We start from the raw sequence: 25,473 nt of genomic DNA on the forward strand, positions 1-25,473 counted from the left end.
CCCACAGGTCAGATGAGGAACCCACGGTGACGGTAGCCATAGAAGGACGTCCCTACAGGTTTTTAATCAACACTGGGGCCATCAAATCGTGTATAAAGGAAGGAACACTACCACTTTCTTGTGTCTCAAAGGACACACAAGGGTTTTCTGGGGCTGTGAGAAGGGTTCCATTCACCAAATCAGTACGCATGATTGTTGGAGATACACAAATTGAAGGGCCACTATTATATTCCCCAGAGTCACCAGTCAATCTTCTTGGAAAGACCTAATGAGCAAATTGAACATGACCATCTCCATCCTGGAGGATGGGTCAATGGTATGTTACACAGCAGGTGTCACACCAAGCAGAATACTCTCCCTCATAGCTCACAAGGAGCTAGGAAAGCAGGTTGACACAGAGGCTTTTTTGCGAGGCATATATGCCTTGATAGCACACACACCAGCACTTCGAGGGAAAACAGTGCAATTACTAAAAGAACTGCTCTTCAGAACTTACGAGCCTGTGGATCCCACAGTAGAACCTGAAATGATATTGAAAAGATCCGCCCTTGAAATAAGATCAACATATACATTGCTCATGGCAGCTGACAGAAGACAGGAGATGTGGGCATCAATAATATTCACAGGTCCTGGGATTAAATTAAGAGATATATCAGACGAAGAAGTATTTGATGGTTGCCCACGAATTGAGACAGTCATGTTTGAGATGGACATTGCCATTAGAGTACAGTTACAATACAGGACAGTGTCCAGACATGAACAAGACAGACCAATAATAGAAAAAGATTTGGCAATAGCACCAGAAGTGTTGTAGACAAAGGGGCCATGTGATGTGGGACTGATCAAAGGGGCTGAGCCTGTGAAAATGCCATTGAAACCTGGAGCAATACTGCCCAGGATACGCCAGTACCCCTTGTCCAAAGAGGCAGAAGAAGGCATCCTCCCTACAATCCAAGCGTTACTTGAGCAGGAAGTAATATATGAGAGGTCAACACCGTGCTATACACTGATTTTTCCGATACGCAAGGTCAAGGGGGGAACTTGGAGAATGATTCAGGATTTGCGCTCCCTAAACGATGTAGTGATACCAGAATTTCCAGTGGTACCCGACCCATCAGTCATATTAACAAACATTCCTAAATATGCCCCTTATTTTTCCGTGGTCGATTTGAAAAATGCGTTTTTCAGCATTCCATTGCATTCTGACAGCCAATATTTGACTGGATTCACATTTAGAGAGACCCAATATTGCTATAGAATGCTCCCCCAAGGCTTCTGTGAGTCCCCAAGCATTTTCAACAAAACTGTGAAAAACGATTTAGCAAATATAAAATGCAAGAGAACTCTGTTGCAATACGTGGATGATCTCATGGTTCGTAGCACTACTGAAGACATATGTAGAGACAACACCATTGGTCTGCTCTGCATTCTTGCAGAAAAAGGTTACATAGTGGACCAAAATAAAGTGCAATACGTGCAGACAGAGGTCCACTATTTGGGACATATAATATCTAAAGATGGGAGGAGGGTGACACCGGACAGAGTAGAGAACATCAGGAACATGCCTAAGCCCACAACTACAAAACAAATGCAGAAGTTTTTAGGACTCTGCAATTATGAGAGGCAGTGGGTATTTGATTACGCCACTCTGACCGTAGCACTTTTAACCGCCTTAAAGGAGTCCCACACAAATACAAACAAAATCGACTGGACTGATGAAAGGGAGACAGCCTTCCTGGAGCTAAAGAGATCAATCACAAATGCTCCAGTGTTAGGTACACCTGATTATAATAAAACATTCTACCTCTTCTGTCATTGTAATGGAATGACGATGACAACGGTACCAACTCAAAAGACATCTATGGGACACAAACCAATTGCCTACTACAGTGGGCTGCTAGATCCCTCCATGAAAGGGCATTATCCATGTCAGCAAGCACTGGCTACAGCAGCTTTTGTAGTCCAGAAAAGCACCACCATAGTGATTGGGATCACCTTTAACACTGTATGTAGAGCATGCAGTATTCCCCATCTTGCAAAAAAGCAAGAGCACCCTTACAACTCAACGGATATCTGAATATGAAGTAATACTTTCAAAACCATCATTGCAAGTGGTTCGATGTCACACAGTTAATCCAGCAACATTCTTTGCACACCCAGTTTCTGATGATGAACAAGTACATGACTGTGCCAATTACACCCCAGAAGAAGAGAGTAAGGTGGGAGAAGAACCCATCCCAGGGAGCACGTTGCTCTTTGTTGATGGGTCCTCTTTCATAGATCAGGAGACTGGGATTGGGCACTCTGGAGCATCCATTGTAAAAGCTGAACAGCAGGGATCATCTGCCACCTTACAGATAGTGAGTCAAATACCACTTCCATCCCATTTCTCAGCACAAGCTGCAGAATTAGTGGCCATCATTGAAGCGCTGCAGCAAGCCAACGGACTAAAGGTTACTGTTTATTCAGATTCAGCATATGTAACCACCACTGTGCATTCTAGCATTCACAGGTGGGAAAGGAGGGGATTTCTTAAATCTGATGGATCCCCTGTAATGCATAAAGATTTATTGGCACAATTAATAAAGGCTTTAACTCTACCATCTAAGGTAGCAGTTAGAAAATGTGCAGCACACACCAATCTACAAGACCTTGTCTCCAGGGGTAATGCCTTGGCAGACGGGGCAGCAAAAGATGCAGCTTAAACATCTCCAAATTATAGTGAACAGGATGAACACACATTAGGGATGATGACAAGCAGACAACAGAATGCTACTGAATTACCATCCCCATATACAGAGACAGCACAATTACATTTACGCAAATTGCTAGAAGAAGCACTACCTTATGAAAGGGAGCTGTGTACCAGCGGGGGTGTATTCAGGCAAGAAAACACAGGTAAGCCAGTAATGCCACAAGCCCTGTGATATACAGCCCTAGAGCAAACTACATCTCCCTGCACACACTGCCAAGGAATATCTTCTTGCTACGCTACAGACAGATTGGTACATTCCACAATTATCTGAAATGATTACTATGTATATTGCAAAATGTGCAGTATGCCAACAATACAGCCCTAGACCCACACTAAAAGTAATTACTGTAGGAAAGTACCATCTTGCCTGGCATGTTACCCCCATATTTCACTGTATATATGTTGTTTTAGTGTAAGTGTCACTGGGACCCTGCCAGCCAGGGCCCCAGTGCTCATAAGTGTGCCCTGTATGTGTTCCCTGTGTGATGACTAACTGTCTCACTGAGGCTCTGCTAACCAGAACCTCAGTGGTTATGCTCTCTCTGCTTTCCAAATTGTCACTAACTGGCTAGTGACCAATTTCACCAATTCACATTGGCATACTGGAACACCCTTATAATCCCCTAGTATATGGTACTGAGGTACCCAGGGTATTGGGGTTCCAGGAGATCCCTATGGGCTGCAGCAGTTCTTTTGCCACCCATAGGGAGCTCTGACAATGCTTACACAGGCCTGCCACTGCAGCCTGAGTGAAATAACGTCCACGTTATTTCACAGCCATTTACCACTGCACTTAAGTAACTTATAAGTCACCTATAAGTCTAACCTTCACCTGGTGAAGGTTGGGTGCTAAGTTACTTAGTGTGTGAGCACCCTGGCACTAGCCAAGGTGCCCCCACATCGTTCAGGGCAAATTCCCCGGACTTTGTGAGTGCGGGGACACCATTACACGCGTGCAGTATACATAGGTCACTACCTATGTATAGCGTCACAATGGTAACTCCGAACATGGCCATGTAACATGTCTAAGATCATGGAATTGTCACCCCAATGCCATTCTGGCATTGGGGGAGACAATTCCATGATCCCCCGAGTCTCTAGCACAGACCCGGGTACTGCCAAACTACCTTTCCCAGGGTTTCACTGCAGCTGCTGCTGCTGTCAACCCCTCAGACAGGTTTCTGCCCGCCTGGGGTCCAGCCAGGCTTGGCCCAGGAAGGCAGAACAAAGGACTTCCTCAGAGAGAGGGTGTTACACCCTCTCCCTTTGTAAAAAGGTGTCAGGGCTGGGGAGGAGTAGCCTCCCCCAGCCTCTGGAAATGCTTTGATGGGCACAGATGGTGCCCATCTCTGCATAAGCCAGTCTACACCGGTTCAGGGTTCCCCCAGCCCTGCTCTGGCGTGAAACTGGACAAAGGAAAGGGGAGTGACCACTCCCCTGACCTGCATCTCCCAGGGGAGGTGCCCAGAGCTCCTCCAGTGTGCTCCAGACCTCTGCCATCTTGGAAACAGAGGCGCTGCTGGCACACTGGACAGCTCTGAGTGGCCAGTGCCAGCAGGTGACGTCAGAGACTCCTTCTGATAGGCTCTTACCGGTGTTGCTAGCCTATCCTACTTCCTAGGTAGCCAAACCTCCTTTTCTGGCTATTTACGGTCTCTGCTTTGGGGAATTCTTTAGATAACAAATGCAAGAGCTCATCAGAGTTCCTCTGCATCTCTCTCTTCACCTTCTGCCAAAGGATCGACCGCTGACTGCTCAGGACGCCTGCAAAACCGCAACAAAGTAGCAAAGACGACTACTGCAACCTTGTATCGCTGATCCTGCCGCCTTCTCGACTGTTTTCCTGGTGGTGCATGCTCTGGGGGTAGCCTGCCTCCTCTCTGCACTAGGAGCTCTGAAGAAATCTCTTGTGGGTCGACAAAATCTTCCCCCTGCAACCGCACGCAACAAAAGACTGCATCACCGGTCCTCTGGGTCCCCTCTCAGCACGACGAGCGTGGTCCCTGGAACTCAGCAACTCTGTCCAAGTGACTCCCACAGTCCAGTGACTCTTCAGTCCAAGTTTGGTGGAGGTAAGTCCTTGCCTCCCCACGCTAGACTGCATTGCTGGGTACCACATGATTTGCAGCTGCTCCGACTCCTGTGCACTCTTCCAGGATTTCCTTCGTGCACAGCCAAGCCTGGGTCCCTGACACTCTAACCTGCAGTGCACAACCTCCTGAGTTGTCCTCCGGCGTCGTGGGACTCCCTTTTGTGTCTTCGGGTGAGCTCTGGTTCACTCCTCTTCTAAGTGCCTGTTCCAGTACTTCTGCGGGTGCTGCCTGCTTCTGTGAGGGCTCCCTGACTTGCTGGGTGCCGCCTCTGTCTCCTCACTTAAGTGGCGACATCCTGGTCCCTCCTGGGCCACAGCAGCATCCAAAAACCCTAACCGCGACCCTTGCAGCTAGCAAGGCTTGTTTGCGGTCTTTCTGCGTGGGAACACCTCTGCAAGCTTCTTCACGACGTGGGACATCTATCCTCCAAAGGGGAAGTTCCTAGTCCTCTTCGTTCTTGCAGAATCCACAGCTTCTACCATCCGGTGGCAGCTTCTTTGCACCCTCAGCTGGCATTTCCTGGGCATCTGCCCACTCTCGACTTTATCGCGACTCTTGGACTTGGTCCCCTTGTTCTACAGGTACTCTCGTCCGGAAATCCACTTTGGTTGCATTGCTGGTGTTGGTCTTCCTTGCAGAATTACCCTATCACAACTTCTGTGCTCTCTGGGGAACATAGGTGCACTTTAACCCTACTTTTCAGGGTCTTGGGGTGGGCTATTTTAATAACCCTCACTGTTTTCTTACAGTCCCAGCTACCCTCTACAAGCTCACATAGGTTTGGGGTCCATTCGTGATTCACATTCCACTTTTGGAGTATATGGTTTGTGTTACCCCTATACCTATGTGCTCCTCTTGCAATCTACTGTAATTTTACACTGCTTGCATTACTTCCTTTTGCTATTACTGCATATTTTTGGTATTGTGTACATATATCTTGTGTATATTTGGCATCCTCATACTGAGGGTACTCACTGAGATACTTTTGGCATATTGTCATAAAAATAAAGTACCTTTATTTTTAGTATATCTGTGTATTGCGTTTTCTTATGATATTGTGCATATGACACCAGTGGTATAGTAGGAGCTTTGCATGTCTCCTAGTTCAGCATGAGCTGCTCTGCTATAGCTACCTTCTATCGGCCTAAGCTGCTAGAAACACCTCTTCTACACTAATAAGGGATAACTGGACCTGGTACAGAGTGTAAGTACCCCTTGGTACCCACTACAAGCCAGGCCAGCCTCCTACAATTACCTCAACAATACCACGTCTGACAGGCCCATTTAAAAATGTACATTTAGATTTTGTTGACATGATTGAGAGATTTAACAAACAGATACCTTATTGTGGTGGTCTGGCTATATTGCCTTTCACTAGCTTTATATGCCTCCAAAAACCAACCAGGAAGGGATTATCACTTGACCCTCACCAAAGAGCGAGAGGACGTCCTATGCTGACTCCCTGAACAGTAGCTCGACAGAAGACAGATGCTCAAAAGACAGCTGAGGTTTTAGGACAGGAGATGAGTAGTTATTTATTTTAGTTATTGAAGTCTGCCAAGTTCTTCTCTAAACAGGTGCTGCGACAGGAGAAGTGCACCACCACCGCAGCCCAGCAGACCAGTCCAAGTGTACGTCCGCAATTTCATACGTAATTTCATACGATGATGGAGAGACAGCAAGTTCGAGGGCCCCTACTTAGTTATCCAGAGCAGTGACAGTAGAGGGGAGGAAGCCATGGAAACATCTGTCAGACGTTCGATTGGCCCCTGCTTCATGTCATGCATCGCCATCGTCACAGGAACTTTTAGAGGAGGGCAAATTAAAAGACGAAGGACAACGTCCCCTTTAAAGATGCCAGCGGAGTTCCTATTTGATACTGCTTGTGGACAGTTATGCATTTTAATTTTGTTCTTCTGTTCATGTCTTGTTTTGTTAGCAATTGCATTTCAGTGGTATTCTAGCCCATGCATGACAATATGTCAGTATACTAAGCGCTTGCAGAGAGAAGTATATAAGTATGAAAATGTATCCCATAATATCCATGTTAGTTTGTTAGATAATATGTGGTACCAGCATAACACAGAGATAGGCATGCACACTACTACTAAGTCATGTTTTGTTTGTGCCCTGATTCCACATGAATGTTACTCAATGTTTATTACACCAGTATGTTTGTAGAATGCGAGCACAGATGTAACCCTTACGGATAAGGCAGGGAGCGTTCCTAGTAAACACCACACAATATGAGGAGGAATTAGCCAATATAATAAATGTTCTGACAGACCGCAAAGAGTTAATACAGGGGTCATGAGGTGTAAGAGAAAGAAATGGAAAACTAGAATATCAGAGCACGGATTCCTGGGAATATCATGACCTGCACTTTCTGTAAGAACTACTCAGCCACACCTATGCCCCATGAGATGCCATATTTTCGAGTAAATGGATCAGTATATGTCCATGGTCAGTGGCACCATGGCGCAACATTTGGATGTAGAGCTCTCTCCTTATGGATGGGAAATCAAAGTGACAATAGCACGCAACAAAAATATCAGGCTATATGGGACGTAAATATATCTAGATTAACCTGGGTAGAAACGCCATTCACTCTTCGAGCAGGTAGAACACCAATTCTTTTCTTTTTATGTTTCAGGGGGAATGGAACGGTCCCGGGGGGAGGAACATCAATTGTATCACTACAAGCTATAATGCTGACATGCAGTGGGGCACCTCCAGTCTGATGGACTACTGTTGGCAGCGCAGAGAATGGCTGTATACGCGACTTCCTTCCGGATGGAGCGGTCTCTGTTCTTTGGTTACTGTGCACACCCCCTCTTGGTGATTCCAGGGGTGGACATTTCAAAGTTACATGACAAACCCTTGAGCCGTCCAACTACCTTGCTACACCATTATCGGAAGAAGAGATCTGAAGACTATTTAGGCACTATAACCTGGAAAGACGTTCCACAAGAGCACAGGTTGTTAAGTGATGCCCAGTTGTTTTTCGGAAGCATCTTCCCATTCGTCCAAGCAAAGGCAACTGCCCGCTGGCTGCAAATAACCCGATCGGAACTGATGAAGACCATCAACACGACTAAAGATGGTTTCAATGCAGTCAAGGAAGAAATGCGGGCTGTGAGGGTGATGCTTATGCAAGACAGGTATGTGCTAGACTCGATGACGGCCATGGAGGGTGGGGTTTGAGCCAAAATCGGAACTGCCTGCTGTATGTATGTGCTAGCTAACGATGCAGACAACGGACCAATAACGGAGGCCATACATAACTCTCTACATAACCTGCAGAAGAAGATGGCAGACTAGGAGGGTGCCCCCGACTAATGGTTTTCAGGATGGTTTGTATGGATGCCATCCTGGTTGTCAGGCCTGTTTAAGGGGTTATTCCCGATCCTTGTGGTGATCCTATTGATTTTCTGTATCTTCCAGGTAGTGGTAGGATTCTGCAAGAGGGTTAGCCAGAAGTTGAGTGGGATGTTCACTATTAGGGCGGTCAGGAAAGTGCAGGAGGACGAGGACAACATATACACACTAATTAATGTATGTAGCAGGGAAGGTGAGGAAGTAGTTGAAAGTTCAACTAAAGGGGAATGTTACTGAAAATATAGAAAAGGAGAAGGCCCACTTTTGCTAATGCATGAATTAGGAAGAAAATGTGCAGAATCGTACATGATCAGAGAAGAATACAGCTCTATAATGTTCATGATGTCCAAATAGAGAGCCAAGGGTAGAGAGGATGCTGGGGTGCAAGGCCAGGGACGAGCAGAAACATTTATTCATAATGCAGCTGGACGTAGAAGGCACAAAATGAAAGCTTGAGGCATAATTTGATAACAAACTCACAGGGAGGGCCCACATTCTGATGCACGTTCACAAGGGAAATGTACACCACGGTGGATTTTGGAAAGGGAATACAATAAGCTTTGATGCTTGAAGGTGTCAACATCAGGGCAGTGTGCGCTCTACCGGCGACTAGAATGCAAAAACCCAGCACTTTCAAGATAATGTAATTTATGCATTGTGCTGATATGCTGTTGTTTAACTTTTTGCATTGCATAGTTTAATCCTGAAGACTTATTTTCAAGGTGCTTATAAATACTGTTCATTTGCAATGTATTGCTGCAGGCTTTCAGAGTGTGTCAGGGTGGGATCCCTTTCCAGGGCCTTCTAGAAGCTTTCCCTGCAGCATGCCTGGGTGTGGTTTGTGGGCTGGGCCAAGACTCTATATATGGGAGCCAGCCCAGCTCCACTTGCTCACTATTCAGAGGTCCCGGTGCAGAGCAGCAGCAACTTCCTGAGCTCCTGTTCCGGAGGCCTACTTTGATCTTCCAGGCCTTGCCCTTTCACTTTGTTGGTATTTCTTGATCAGGGGGGTAAGACGGAGGTCGGGCTGGGCCCCCGATCCCGTTCTCGAAGGCTTCTGAGTTCTTGGGCCTAATTTGCATGATGAAACATTTTGGTTCTCGTGCGTGTGAATGTGCACTTGGTGTGAACGTTTTTATCGGCAAGACGCGCGATTCATTGCTCGTGTACAACTCTTGATATTCACTGTGCGCTACCATTTTATGACATTCTTATGGTGGCATTCGAATCGGCAAGACGCGCGATTCATTTCTTGTGCTTAATTCATGTTATTCATTGAGAGCTACCATTTCCAGGCATTCGCATGGTGCCATTCGAATTGGCAAGACACGCAATTCATTTCCTGGGCTTAATTCATGTTATTCATTGTGTGCTACCATTTCATGGCATTCTCATGGTGGCATTCGAATCGGCAAGACGAGCGATTCATTTCTTGTGCTTAATACATGTTATTCATTGTGCGTAGCCATTTCATGACATTTACAAACTCTTGTGAAATTCGCAGTGTGCGTAATTCATGTTCCTTCATTCTAAGAAACTAAAGTGATAGAGTTCTAGATGTTATATTGCGTGTGCATAATAAGTCCCTTAAATACATTTCCTATGGTGTTATAGAATCCATTCAGATTATTTTCTTGTCCTCATGCAAAACTCTATGCTTGAATTTGAAAACTTAATTCTAGAAGGTTCTAATGTTTTTTAATCCATGTGTAACATTTCATTTGAGAGGTTCACTGAACAGTTGTATTAATCCTTCTTGATTTCTTCACAGGTAACCAGACATCTTGAGGCCTAGCTATTTTAGTCCATGCCTAAGTTATCCATGTTTCTAGTATAACAATGCTTAGAATCATAGTCTAGTAATGATTAATGTGATATAATCTTGATATTGTGCGTTTTACCCTTTTTGCAGGTCTCCCTCCCTGCTGTTCCCTACCTAATCCCCTTTTCCCCACTTGGACTCTCTTAGACTCTGTGACATTCTAATCAGAGTATTGGAGCGGTCTTGTGGTGGGCGTGTTGGGAATGTGCGCAGACCCCGAAGATCTGGTGACTCTGACAGAAGGCCAGCAGCTGTGCATGGGAGGATAGACAGAAATGTTTTTAGGAGTGGAGTTAGCTGAGGAAGGACATACTGATAGGCTTCAGAACGTGAGATCAAAGGGCACTGTTGTTATTAGCAAATGTGGCAATGACAAATGTGTAACCTTTGCTTTTCTCTAAATGCGTAATTAGATGCTTTCTCAAGGAGAAATATTGGTTTGTGCTAACGTAAGTAGAGATAACAATGTACCAAGCAAGCGCTTAACTCAATATGCATGACCAGTGATAAGAAGCAATTAAGGTATTTTGAAACTATAAAAGAAGTTGTTCGTGATGACAAAGTTGAGTGCGGTTTCAGTCACTGAGCTGTGCTGCCCCCCGGCCGTTATTCAGAAATGCTCATATTATTTGCAAAACAGAGTTGTGTCGTTCTTTTGTTTCCTGACTCCATAACAGCTGTAACAACTTGGTGGAATATATTAGTTCTTACCTGCTCTGAGGTCACTAAATAACATCGGACAGTTGTCATGCTGGCCCCAGTGTCTCTCAGAGCCTCTACCCTCTGCACACTGATGGTGACCCACCGCCTGTATTTCCTATTGTAACTAGGGATGTGAGTTATCTGCACCATCTCTCTATTACCCAGGGATACTAGGGTAACATTTGTGCTGTCCCCCACACTATCTGGGACAATCTTCTCCCTAAGCGCTACACAAACCTGGTGTCTGCCCACCAGTAGGGGCTGTGCGCGCTTGAGACACTTGGCATCCCACTTAACCTATTGACAATCATAGCATTTAGGGGGCACCTTCCCTGATGACTTACAGTCTAGAAGCTATTTCTTCTTCTGCTGGACAAATGGGGATTAGGAGTCCTGACCCGTAGAAAACTCCCTGTTTCTAGGTTTGTCTCCCCTCCTTCTTCTGGTGGGGACACTGCCCACCCTTGTTGTGATTGTTCAAGATAACTTCTTGTGGACTCTGATGCTAATCCATCAATCCACCTCCTTGGCAAGCTCCCTGGGGTCAGTGAGCTTGCTGTCAATAAGGTGCTGGTGCAGGTCTGCAAAACAAAGACTGAACATATGCTCTCTTGCAATCAAATTGTGCAGCACCTGCTATTCATATACTCCCCTTCACCCAACCATCCAGAGCCTTACAAAAGGAAACTACACAATCCATAAAGGACTGTTGGGGCAGTTTCTGACTGTCCCTAAACTTCTGCGTGTACTTCTCGGGGTGAGGCCATATTTCTGACTAGGGTTACCTTCATGGGCGTATATCTCATCCTGCTCTCCTGATCTGGGGCCAGTAGGGAATGCCTCACCTCAATAAGGATATGCTTTCAAAGGCTAACCCACCATCTTCCTCAGGGATCCTGTGCATTTTCAAAGCTACCTCATACGCTTCAACCCATTTTTCAATGTCATCCTATTCAACAAAGTCAGGCATCAGACCCTTGGGGATGTGGGTCCTCCAGTCTCCAAAGGAAACTGTAGATGTGCTGCCACCATTATCGCTGGACTCTGCCTATCTGGCCTTGATGTCCAGCTCCTTGCGGCTCCTCTTGTGAGCCAACCTCTCCAAAGTGATTCTCTCCTCAATGACTGGGTTCCTTTCCTCCATGGTCAGTTTCTTCTTTTCCATTCTCAACTGGGCAGTTAGAAATTGGGGTTCTGGTTGGTAGAGGTATGTACCCTGCCCAAGCAGAAACCACAATCCTAATCAGGGTAAGTCAGATAAACACCATAAATTAACCTGTGCTCACCCCTCTGGTAGTTTGGCACACAGCAGCCAGGCTTAACATCAGAGGCAATGTGTAAAGTATTTTTGCACCACATCAAGCAGCAAAACAGTGAAAACACCACATGAAAAGACACCACCCCTGGTTAGAGAAATGGAGCTTAATTTGTTTTAGTAAAACAAGACCAAAACCACAAAATCCAATACGTAGAATTTGAGATATGAATTTTTAAAGATTAAATGCAATATGGTGCTCAAAAGCATAAAGCCTCAATCGGGGTTATCTGGTTGTGCTAGATCGGAGTAAATCCAAAAGTTCAGGCCGACTGCGATGGAGCACAGGGCGGATACAGTCACAGGTAAGCCCTGATGAAGTTTTACCTTCACAGAATTTAACCAAGAGTCCTATTCACAAGGAAGAAGGTGTCCAAGAGGAAGGCGAGCACTGCTGATGGTGGTGTATGAGTCCAAAGATTCCACTGGGTGACGCGTATGGGCAGACTGGAGCCTCGCGAGTGGCGATACTTGCTGTGCAGAGAGACAAATTTGTGGTGCCTCGCCCTGATTCTTCGTGCGAATGGTGCAGGTCCGGTGTGATCGGGCCTGTTCACCAAAAGCCCAAAGGTTGATTTCATGAGACACCAAACCACTTTTAAGGCCCTAGGACTGGAGGGGTACTTCTTGGGGTATTCTGGTACTTCTTACACAAGAGCAACTAAATAAAATATAACATAGGGAAAGGTTTACAGAAAACACACTTTCTGAACAATTAAAGCTAATCTTAGAGAGAATACGGATGACAGGAGCCCTGGGTGGTTATAACTGTCAGTATGGAAAGGATTTTGTCATTGTATGTAAACTGCTCCTAATCAAAACACTAAGGGCCTTATTTGCAAGCCCTTTGCCCCACCTCTGAGTCATTGTTTTTGACGCAGCGGTAGCACTAGCAGTGCACAGCACTGCTCCATACTTACAAACTGATGCATTGGGCCCAATGTGTCAGTTTGTAAAGCCCTGCGTCACATTATGCCTGCACCAGGAATAATGTATGCAGGTTCGGCGTTCCTGCAGGAAAAGCCACGCAGAACTGACACAGTGAAATTTACATTTCACTGCGTCATTTGCGATTTCACTATGTCAAAATTTTACCCCCTGCTCAGAGCAGAGCATAAACTTGACGCAGGTCTTTTTCTAATGGGAGACTCCTCGCATTGCTAGAGTTGCATTCGTTTAACTATGCTACTCCAGCAATGTGTGAGTTTAGCACCAACAGATGCGTCAGAATTTCTGACGCATCTGTGAAAATGTGCGCTATGGAGCTCTCTATTGTAAATACAGCGCATCCTTGGGGTTGTTAGGGGATGTGCGGGAAGCGCAAAAAAATCCGATGCATCGATGGTGATGTGTCAGATTCTTGTAAATGTGGCCCTAAGGGCGGTATGACAAAGTGGGCACTATATATATCTGGTCTCTAAATGGTTGAAAAAAAATATCTAGATGCTTCCTTTTGCAGCCCAAAGGATGGTCATCCAGGCCTTGATTCTTTCAAGGCTGGATTATGGAAGCATCCTCTACTTAGGGGAAGATAAGGCTTCTATTAAATGCCTACAAATCATTCAGAACTCTGCTGCCGGGCTTTTATATCCCCTTCTTAAACATGCCTCAGTGTCTGCTTCGCGATCTTCACTTGCTTACAGTGGACAAACGTATACAGTTTAAAGCCCTATGCTACATGCATAAAGCTAGGTGGAGTACTGGCCCACTTTATTTACAAGAACTTGTGGTACCGTACTAGCATAGTCATTCCCTTTGGTCGAGCAACTGGTACCTTTGTACGGTTCCCAGATTTAAACTGGCTTGCATGGTTGGTTGCTCTTTCTCATACTAGGGCCCTAAGCTCTGAATACCCTGTCCAAGTACCTGAGAAGCTGCCCCTCACTGACCACCTTCTGCAAAAATATGAAAACATGATTGTTCTGATCGTTTCTTTTTCTGCTAGCTCCTACCTTATTGTCGAAGCGCTGGTAAACCCTTTTTGGGTAGCTATCTGCTATACAAGACCTACTAAATAACAATATTAATAATATATATGAATGTATATCTATCTATCTAGCTAAAGGAAGCTTTTGAAGCAAATGCTGTGAAATGAGCTTGTTAAGTGTTTCCATAACACTGGATTATTTGTGCTAAAAATGAGTCATTAACTTATGTATTCTGACAACATGTTTTACTGCTATATCAATTCAGCCCTGAAATCCATTATATATTATTTTAAATAAAGAAACTTTTGCAGCAAATGCTGTGACATGAGTTTGTTGTTTGTATACATTCCCTAGTGGTGGTCGCCACTAGGTAGTTATAGTTAGGACCATGTTTCCATAGGAAAAGTTTTTTTTGACTTGCCTATATCTTTGGTAGGGTTTGACAGATCTTCACAAAATTGTTAAAAAAAAGTGTCCTGGTGATTCTTGTTGCGCACGGAAACATTGGGGTGATCCGTCTAGCAGAGGCTGAGAAAAAGGGGGGGGCGGGGTCAATAAAGTTGCATTCCCATGTTAATTCCCATAGGACCTTTAGACATGACTACAGCCCAAACCACTGGACGGAATTACACCAAATTTAGCAGAAAGCTAGATTTCGGTATGCAGATTGTCCTTTGGTTATTTGGTATAAGTCTGATCAGTAGTTTTTGAGAAATTAAAGGGAAAATAAATGTGTATATCTCTGGCCATGACCTTTTCATGATAATCATGGTGAATTTGCAAATGCTGGCAAGAACAGGAAAGTTGCAGCCGCCATTTTATGTTATGGGAGAGGGTCCCCGTGACTGAAAATAGAAATAAGTGGTACAAGGGGTCAGGGTGGCGATACCCTGACCCCAGGGGTTGATATAGGCAGGAACGGCTCCTTCGTAATGGCAAAAGATAATCGCCCCCACTGGCTGAGCTAGCAGTTGAGAAAAAAAATGATATTTTACTATTGTTTTATTTTTCAGCTGTTGGCTCAGCCAGCATGTGCAAGGCTGAGAGGGGGATGAGGGAGGAGAAGTGGAGTGCACTAAGTACGCATGTCAGTTTAGCCAGCCATCTTAGGACACCAGGAGAGCAGAGGAGCGATGCAGCAGGCAGCGGCACCGAAACAAAACGTTTTTTTGTTTAATTATTATTTTATTTCCCCCATCTCGGCCCCTCCACCCGCCCGCGCCTCCTCCTTGAGATTTGCGGCAGCCGCTACTGGATATAGGGGCGTTTGAGGGTCACATTATGGTTTGAAAAAGATTCTTCTTCACCATGCATGATATTTGCGAATATTCAAGAATATCATCAAATATTAGAGATTATGTTGGAATATTCGAGAATATCCGAGGACATTCAAGAATATACAAAAAATTTAAAACAAAACATTCACAGACTCATTCTGTTAGACCTGACATCTTTGGTGTGGTTTCCCCTGTATTTATGCCTCTGCCTCTTGTATTTTGACTGTGTGCTGGATTTTGTTTTTGCTGGTTTTGGTACTGTGGGCACTTTACCACGGCTGACCAGTGCTAAAGTGCAAGCGCATCCTGTGTATATTGTGAGTATGATTGGTTGTCCATGATTGGCGTATTTGATTTAGTAGTAAGTCCTACTAGTGGGCCTGCAGCACTGATTGTGCAACCTACATGAATAGCCCTGTAAACATGCCTAAGACCTGCCATTGCAGTGTCTCTGTGTGCAGTTTTAAACTGCTGTGCCGACCTGGCAAGTGCACTCAGTATAGTGAGGTTCTGAATTTACTCGTAGAAAACCATAGAAATTTAGCAATTGTAGTTACCTGAACTAACTATAACCGTCGCTCCCGTAATGCACTGCTTATGACTTCTCATATTACATCACTCATGACATGGTCAGTGACATCACTGATGGCACCTCATATGACATCACTGATGACATCATCCAGTGAGTGTAAGTGGTTGTATTGATGTGTGAGTGGGTGTGTTAGTGTGTCTATAGGTAAATGAGTGGTTGAATCTTTTGCTGTATGGGAGACTGAGTGGATGTGTAAGTTGCTGTATAGGTGAGCAAGTAACTGTGAGCAGCTGCATTTCATTTGGTGAGTGGGTCTGTGGTTGGCTTCATATATGAGTGAGTGGGTGTCAGACTTGTAGTCTGGGTAAGTTAATAGGTGTCACTGTATTGGTGAGTGATTCGGTGATTCACTTACTGTATGGATGAATCAGTGAGTGTCTGAATGGTTGTAAGAATAACTGAGTGGCTGTGTCAGTGACTGTAAGCGAGAGTCAGTGGGTTTATGAGTAACTGTATCGTAAACTGAGTGGGTGAGTCCGTTTTTAAATAGGATAGTGAGTGGATGAGTGAGTACTGGTGTTGTGCAGTGAGTGGCTGTGTGAATGGCTGTATGTATGACTGAGTGGGTATGTAAATGCCTGTTCATGTGAGTGAGTTGATGTGTAAATAGTTGTACAGTTGAGTGACTGCGTGTGTAAGTGACTAATAACAGTCAGTGACTGTATGGGTGTGTGTGGGTGTGTCGGTGTTTCTACAGCTGATTAACTGGATGTGTCACTAGAATAGTGATGTATTAATGGGCTGCATAAGTATGAGTGGGTGTGTAAGCAACTGTGTAAGTGTGAATACCTCAGTTATTAGCGTATGGGTCAGTGAGTGGTTGTGTCCGTGGCTGTTTGGCTGAATGATTGAATGTCTGTATGTCACTACTTTTATGCATCTCTGAATAAGTAAGTGAGCAGATGTGTGTGTGTGTGTGTGTGTGTGTGGGCATACAAGAGTTTGCATCAGCAAATGAGTGGCTGTATGACTGTGTGGATGATGTCATCAGTGATGTCACTGACCATTTTATGAGTGATGTAATATGTGAGGTCATAGGCAGTGCATTACAGAAGCACCAGTTATAGTTAGCCCAGGTAACTGTTGAATTTCTACGGTTTTATATGAGTAAATCCAGAACCTAACTATAACGGCCCTGTAAGATTTGTTTTTTTCAGGGAATTTCTATGTTTTTTTATTCTACTTCTTAACTATAATGTCCCTGTAACCTCTTTTTTTCAGTGAATTTCTATGGTTTTTTAACATATGGTAATTTCTTTTACTGTACGTTAATCCAACCACTGCGGGAGGTTGGCCACTGGCCAGGCCCTGATGCCAACCCCCTATAAGCACCCAACCATGCACGTCCTACACCCATGTGCAGGGTAGGTTGCCCAGAATACCTAGCCTGCAACCAAACCTTGTGGCCAACACCCTCAACCACCCAAACCCATGCTGTGCACAGCCCTTTTGCTGTGCATGCCAGGAGTTAGCCACGACTTCTCTGGGTGCGAGAATAAGTGTGAGAGGGTGTATTTGGGGGTGAGAGTGGCTGTCATCTTGTTTGTGTGGGGTTGAGAGTGTGTACATCATTGTTTTAGTTGGTGTATCAGTCTGTGCACGGGTCTCTGAGTGGCTGCATGAGGGTGTCAGTAGGTCTGTGAGTGGATGCGTGAGTGTCTGAGTGGGTCTGTGAGTGGGTGCGAGTCTGAGTGGGTCTGTGACTGGGTGCGTGTCTTAGTGGGTGTGTGAGTGGGAGAAATTGATTGAAAGAGACAGAAAGAGCAAAAGAAAGTGAGAGAGCATTTCTGCCCCCTTTGTGGGCAAATCAGCCTCTTTATGTGAGGCCCATCTGCTTCCAAGGGGGCCTCTCCCACGGTCCCAATTTTTTTATTTTATTTTTTTAATGTAATTATTATAATAAAGCTCTTTATGGGCTATGACGGACCGCTAGGGAGCCCTCAAGGGCTCCCTCTGCGGGACCTACTCTTACTTTTATTTGTTATTTTTTAAAACAATGCCCTTAGAGGCTATCTGGCACTGCGGGGGAAACCTTAAGGCTTCTCTCACAGTGCCAGTGCTTCAGCAAGCACAGAGCTGCTTTGATTGCACCTCCCTGCTTGCTGAAACATTTCATCTCTGTCCCCTGCATGCGTGCGGATGACAGAGATAAAACTTCGGATTTTGACAGCAGGACCTTCTTTAAATGTCCTGCTGTCAAAGCACAAAGTGTTTGTTGTGGCTTGGCTTGGCTGCAGAGCTGCAGCCGAGCCACAGCAAACAGCTATGTCCCGGGGGTGGGTACACCGGGACATAGACCTTAACCCCGGGGGGTGTTGGTCCCCGGGGAGCGGTTTCCCATAGGGGCCCCCTTTATTTTTTAAAACATTTGCCCTGGGGGATGGTGGTCCCAAGGGCAGCGGGGTACCACACGGCCCTCCCACATTAAATTCAAGATCACCCCGGGGAGGTCCCCGACCGCATATTACAATAAAGCCCTGGGGAGGTGGCGGTGGTGATCCCCTGGGCAGCGGGAGGGGGCCAGGAGCCCCCCCACTTTTTTTTTCTTTCAAAAAGCCCCCAAGACTTGGCCTACCTGGGGCATTAGACTAACGAAACGTGGAAGCCTGCATTTCATTTTTAAAATGTTTTTATGAGCGGATGCACAGATCCACTGCATCTCCGCGCGTAAAATTGAAAAAAAAATGCTCTTTAGCTCTGGGCTTAAGCCGAGTCCCAATATGGCTGACAACACTTCAACAGCTTCTGTTGCTGAAGTGTTATCAGCCAATCAGATCTCAGCACGAGATCATTAGGGGGTCGCGAAGCCTTCGCGCCCCTAGATTTAGAAATGTGTTTTCCCCTTAATTTCTCAAAACCTACTGAATTGAATTACACCAAAACAAAAAATTAAAAACACACTCTTTCTGGACAAGGACCTCCCTTTCTGCCAAATCTGGTGCAATTCAGTCCAGTATTCTCGCTCCCCCTGGACGGATCACCCCGAAACGTTCCAGGCAGCATCTGACGGAACTGGCAAATGTTTTTGGAAAGTTTCCAGAAGATTCGTCAAGCGGTGCCAAAGATGTAGGCAAGCAAAAAACGCTTGTTGTCTAGAAACTTAGTCTTACCTATAACTACCTAGTGGTGACGTCCACTAGGTAATATATATATACATATATATATATATATATTTATAGACACACACATATTTTCTATATCCATCTATATATATATACACACGCCAGGGGCCGTCTGATTCTGTGGTGGGCATGTTGCATCGAATGGCCCTTGACCGTCTTAGCACCCACCCAGAGGGGAAGTGCTGGTGCTTCCTACGTGGGATGCCCTTGTGAACCCTCCACCAGGGATGGCAGCGAAGGCCACCTCCGACCACGCCACGTGGCTTCTAATGACATCAGCGCGCATCATGCAGTGACATCATTAGAAGTCACCCTGACGTGCTGGAAGCCATTTGCTTCCAGTGCATTGTTGGAGAAACAAGTACGTTCGTTCTGGAGAGGGTTTGTTTTTTGCAAAAGAGGCATTGATTTTCCTTTCCTTCGATGTCTCTTTGAGCACTCCTGATGCACAATGGCAAACGTGCAGCAGGAATGCCCACTAGACATCAAGGATGTTTTGTGTATACTGTACAGGAGCAGCCTCTTGGTGCTCTTTGGGGCCACATCAGCCTCTTTATGTGAGGGCCATCTGCTCCCAAGGGGGCAGAAACCACTATACACTAGGGATTATTTGAGCACATGATTTGTTTGTTTGGGGAGAGGCCCCTTGGGCAAGGGTCGCTCCCCTTTGGGGAAATATATTTTGGCCGTTTCTGCCTCCAAGGGAGACAGGAAACCCTGGCCACCAGGGATTATTTTTGGCGCATTATTTGTTTGTCTGGGGAGCGGCCCCATGGGCAAGGGTTGCTCCCATTTGAGGGAAATGTATTTTAGTTGTTTTAGCCCCCTTTGAAGACAGATCTACCTCTTTTTTTTTTTTAGCCCACCTTCCCCCAAGAGGGACAGAAACCACTAGTCACCAGGGACTTCAATTGGAGCATACTTTTTGTGTTTGGGGAGTGGCACCTTGGGGAAGGGTCGCTCCCCTTTGGGGAGCATGTATTTTGCCCATCTTTGCCCCCTTGGGGGCAGATCAGCCATTTTTTAGGCCCCTAATCCCCAAAGGGATACAGAAAAACACTGGACATCAGGGAAAGTTTCTGAATGTTTGGTGGCGGGGTGTTTGTGGACTGGTGCATTATTTGCATTTGTGATCATAATGTTTTATTTCTCCTTTCATTTTAGTCCAAAACTTTTGATTCCTTTGCTGTGACTCCTGCTTGTGGTTCGGGCAGTGGTAGGCCTGCAGTTTGCGTAGTTGCTTGTGTTTGGTATGAAAACCCTTTTTGTACTGTTTACTCCAAATGAGTATCTTTGCCATGCATGGATGATTGTTTTTGTATATGGTGTAACAATAGCAGGATATTTAGCTTATGTTTTATTGTGTATGAAGTTCTCCTTAGATTTGTGCATGATTACTATTGTGTTGTCTTATGTGTAATTTTATTTTCTTTTTCTTTTTTAGTGCGGTATTGTTGGTGCTTGCTTTGTCTGTGCAGAGTAGGTGCTTGTGAGTCTAGCTGTTTCTGGCAAGTGAGTGGCATAGTTTTTCAGTAATGGGTCTTTGTGTAAAATAAGGAATAAACAAAGTGTAGCTTTATCACAGTGTTAGTTGTTGTTGACTTATTTGTCAAGTTATTTTTATTAGTAAGGATCATGGCTAGCTGCAGAATTATTGCACAGCAGGTTGTTGGCATGCTTTATGAATCTTCTTTTGACCATGATTATGAGACTGACTCTGCATCTAAGGCAGAGGAGGAAATGCAATATTCTGGCAAATAATGCTTGATTGTGACCATCTTCTTAAGATTTGGCCTGTCCTTGGTCACTTTGCAGATCAATTTTCAGAGATCTATGTTCCAGGGAAAGAAATAGCTGTGGATGAGTCTTTGGTCCTGTTCAAGGGCCATTTGGTTTTTAGGCAGTACATTCCTAGCAAGAGGGAACGTTATGGAATTCAAATATATATGTTGTCTGAGAGTAGTAAAGGATACGTCTAATTTTCAGGTCTACACTGGTAGGAATTCCACTATTGACCCCCCTGGTGGTCCGTCCACTTTTAGAGTTAGTGAGAAAATTGTGTAGGAACTTGGCAGATCATTTTTAACAAAAGTCACCATTTGTACCTGTTGAACTTCACTGCAATTGTTCAGGGAATTGTTCAAAGTGGGCACTGTTTCTTCTGGCGCAGTCCGCTCTCACTGTAAAGGTTATCCAAAGGAGCTTGTGTGTAATAAACGTGAGAGGGTACAGTGCAGTGCCATGCGTAATGATGGACTGTTAGCTGTGAAGTTTGCAAACAGTAGAGACACCCACATGCCGACTACCATCCATGATGAAAGTACTTCACCTGTGACTGTTTGGGGTCAGGTTGCTGAAGTGCGCAAACCTGTGTGCATTTTAGACTACAATAGACTACAAGTTTGCTTACCCACAATGCCCTGCAAACCTCGAAATGTGAATAAAATCACACGTTTCCTTGAATTTCTGTGCCATATTCTTCCAGAAACAGAAATAAACTAGAAATGTTCTACTACCCAGCATTCCCCTCAGTCTCCCACTACAAATGTTTTCTCAGTTGTGGGGGTGGGCCAAGTGCCCGTGACATGGACAGGCCCAAAACACAATGTAGACACCTCAAAATTATCTATCACAAGACAATCTGTTTTTACCAGGGTGGGGGGGGTCACCTGCGTTTTTGGTCCTGGGCTCGGGGGCCATCTAGGGAAACCTGCCAAACCCAGACATTTCTGAAAACTAGACACCCGGGCAAGTCGAGGGAGGTGTGGATTGAGTGAATCCCCCAAAGTTTTCTGATCCAGAATACCCTGAAAACCGCAAATCTAGCTAAAAGTTACATTTTCCTCACAATGCCGTATGGGGTCACTGTGCTGGTACACATTTCCTACCACCCAGCGTTCCCCTTGGTCTCAAGATAAAAATTATACCTCACTTGTGTGGGTGGACCAAGTGTCTGTGACAGGGAAGAGCCAAAAACATGTGGAGATTGACGGGGCACCAAAGCGTGTTCATAAGTGCAGTTTTTTAAATACGTTTTTAGGCTGACTCTGTTTTAGGCACCCACACAAGTGATGTATCAATTTTACCTGGAGCTTGTAGTACGGAGTGTTATCATGAAAGAAGAGCTCTTTGAACGAAATGCCAGGAACAAGGAAGTTTATTTTCTTAAGCAAGGCAAACACTAGAACCATGGCTGTCTCTGCCATCCAGATGAGAAGCCAGTCAGAAACTGACTCTCACCTAGCAACAAGAGGAGAACATTCTTGTGACAAAATAGAACAGGCTTGCTCCAAGAGAAATGACAAGTGTATAAGACTTATAAGACAACACACTACAGAGACTGAGGGGAACTGAGGGCAACGCTGAGTGGTAGGAAACTTGTGCCAGCACTTTGATCCCAAAATGAACTGAGAGGGAAATATGATTTTTTTAACTAAAACTGAGGTTTGCCATGCAAGCCACACATCCCTAGACTCCCCCGGGGGACTAGCTTTCAGAAATGTCTGGGTTTAGTAGGTTTACTAAATGGTTTCCGAGCCTGGGGCCAAAAAACGCAGGTGCCCCCTTGCAAAAACAGGTTGTTTTGTGATAGATAATTTTGATGTGTCCACATTGTGTTTTGGGCCCTTCCCTGTCGCAGGCACTTGGCTCACCCACACAAGTTAGGCGGCATTTTATCGGGAGACCTGAGGGAGTGCTGGGTGAAAGGAAGTTTGCTGCTCTCTTCAGATTCCAGAACTTTGCATGACCGAAATGTGAGGAAATTAGCTTTTTTAGACAAATTCTGAGGTTTGCAAAGGATTCTGGGTGAGAGCCACAAAAGTCTCCTCATCCTAGATACCCCTAGGTTGTCTAGTTTACAAAAATGTACAGGTTTGCTCGTTTTTTCTAGGTGCTGGCTGAGCTACAGCCCAAAATCCACAGCTAGGCAATTTGCAAAAAACACATCAGTTTTCAGTGGAAAAACGTGATGTGTTCAAATTGCGTTTGGGGCCACTTCCTGTCGCAGGTACCATTTTTATCAGGAGACTTGGGAGAAAGCTGGATCCCCACAACCAGCATGGTCCAGCGGACATAACAGTATATTGCTTTTGATAATCTGTCAGAGTTGGAAAAAGTTGCAGATGAAAACGCAACATAAGTAGCTTTTTTTTATCTCAATTTCAATATTTTGTTTTCAACTGTTACTTTCACTTGCTGAATTCAGAATTTTGCTGGGCGGCAACACAAGGGCCGGCTCCAAATGGAGCTGGCGGTGTTGCGGCCGTGCGACGGGTGCTGTTGCACCCTTCGCGCTTTTCAGCAGACAGTGAAAAGCTGCATGGGCCCTGTCAGGGGGCCCCTGCACTGCCCACACCTGTGGCATGGGCAATGCATGGGCAATGCAGGGGCCCCCAGGGGCCCCTGCATTCTCCGTGTTGCCAGCCTTTTCCTGGCATTTTGGGCTGGCGGTAGGGGGACTCGTAATCCCCTGGGCAGCGCTGCCCTGGTGGATTACTACCGCCGGGGCCAATGTGGCGGTCGTAATGACCTGTGAAGCACCGCCAGCCTGTTGCCGGTGCTTCCGTCATAACAGCCCTGGCGGTCTTGTACCGCCAGGGTTGTAATGACCCCCTTTGTCTACTTTTTGAGAAATGTGTATCCTTCCGGAATCCACCATTGGTTTCACACCCATTTCTGTCACTAACTGGAAGGAGGTTGAAAGCACAAAAAAATAGGAAAAATGGGGTATGTCCCAGTAAAATGCCAAAACTGTATAAAAAAAATGTGGTTTTCTGATTCTAGTCTGCCTAGCCTGAAAGCTGGAACGATGGTGATTTTAGCACCGCAAACCCTTTGCTGATGCCATTTGCAGGGAAAACAGCAGATGCTTTCTTCTGCAGCACTTTTTCTCATTCCCTCCCCAAATTTTTTTTAACTGTATTTTGGCTAATTTCTCAGTCCCCACCAGGCGGAATGTACAAACCCTGGGAACCTTTAGAATCCCCTGGATGTTGGAAAAAAAGGATGCAAATTTGGCATGGATAGCTTATGTGGACAAAAAGGTCTGGGGCCTAAGCGTGAACTACCCCAAATAGCCATAAAAAGGCTTAACACAGGAGGGGGAAAAGGCTTAGCAGCGAAGGGGTTTACTCTCTGTATTTGTAAGAATTAACATTCAGCATCACCAGGCTTTTACTTTCTACACATGTATATAATCTTTATGATTGTGTTTTAATTAGCTGAAAGAGTATTTTCTCATTAGTAAAGTGACCATCTTGGACAAATACCTCACTGCAGCTTTACTGTGTTGTGTCTCTCAATGTACTCACCAAAGCGTCTAGTGGTGGTATTAATATGCTGCTCCTGGAGGTATATGCTGTAGTGAATAATGCATCCCATTTGCTTCTTTGCTGGGATTTCCTTCCAGGAAATCAAAACTGAGTTTTTTGTTCCGAGTTTAAAATACATCTCAGGACCCATCACAGGTGCTGTAAAATAAAATCATTAGTTGTTGTATAAACCAAAAGCTAGAAACTCCCAAACCAAAAGAAAGAAAGAAATGTTACCCATGTCGACGGAGAACCCTCTTGCACGTGAGGCGATTCCTGCTTTGTTTTTAGACAATGCATATACATCAATGTAATAGCAGACGTGAGGCTGTATGTTTTCTGAAATAAAAAAAACCAAAACATATGAGACCGCTTTCTGAAAAGTCCACCGAACGCTTCTTTCAACTTCGCTAAAATGGTCTAAAGAATGTCCACATTTCATATTTTCCATATTCTATATTTACACACTTTTGCATTGTGGCATGAGATACTTGAATACAGTTATTATTTACTGATCATTTTGTATGGAATTTAATGCTGTGTTAAGTAATAAAAAGATAGGCCAGACCGATTATGAAGCACTTTGGAAGGGGGACAGTGGGTAACAATGCAGTGGGGATGGTGGATGAGAGGTGTGTAGTGCTGTGAAGAATGGCAAGAGACAGGGTGGATGGTCAGGGAGTGGTGAGTGAAGAGTATGGGGGTCAGAATACAGAGGAAATGATGGTTGAGAAGAGAGCAATGCAGAACAACAGTGAAGAGCAATAGGGTCAGGACTGCAGCAAGTTGTGTGGAGGGAGATGGTGAGTGAGAAGTGCACAGAAAAGTGAAGACTGCAGGAAGAGGGCACACAGTAACAGGAAGAATCGGGGAGATGCATAAATGCATTGGAGAACATTAGTGGAAGGAAAATAGGATGTTCACAGTAACACCAGAAGAAGCACAATGATGCAGGAGTGCTTAGTGCCATTAAAGTCACTTATACAGTGTGGTGCAAGAGTGGTAAGTAGAGGAAATGCAAACAGGGACACCGGCAGCAGTTGGACATACGTGAAGGGCAGCGTGAGGGTGGTCAGGCAGCGTGTTGTGGAAGCAACTCCATTCTGTTACTGTTCACCTCAGCCATATGTGTCACAGTGTTTAGTAAACCTGCAAAATAGCAATTGGATTGTCGTAG

At 45.1% G+C, this 25,473-nt stretch overlaps 1 protein-coding gene across 1 annotated transcript in view; it reads right to left on the reverse strand.

The window, feature by feature from the left end:
• The window catches only part of IL12RB2 (interleukin 12 receptor subunit beta 2), a 323,099-nt gene that overhangs the window by 75,998 nt on the left and 221,628 nt on the right, over window positions 1-25,473 (reverse strand). Inside the window, exons 11-12 of the mRNA XM_069232470.1 lie at window positions 24,534-24,635; window positions 24,297-24,455 (exon numbers count right to left, since the gene is read on the reverse strand). Of these exons, the coding sequence (XP_069088571.1) occupies window positions 24,297-24,455; window positions 24,534-24,635 (261 nt within the window). The remainder of the gene's footprint in view (window positions 1-24,296; window positions 24,456-24,533; window positions 24,636-25,473) is intronic.

The sequence above is a fragment of the Pleurodeles waltl genome, chromosome 4_2 (genome assembly GCF_031143425.1).
Source record: "Pleurodeles waltl isolate 20211129_DDA chromosome 4_2, aPleWal1.hap1.20221129, whole genome shotgun sequence".
NCBI classification, from domain to species: Eukaryota; Metazoa; Chordata; class Amphibia; order Caudata; family Salamandridae; genus Pleurodeles; species Pleurodeles waltl.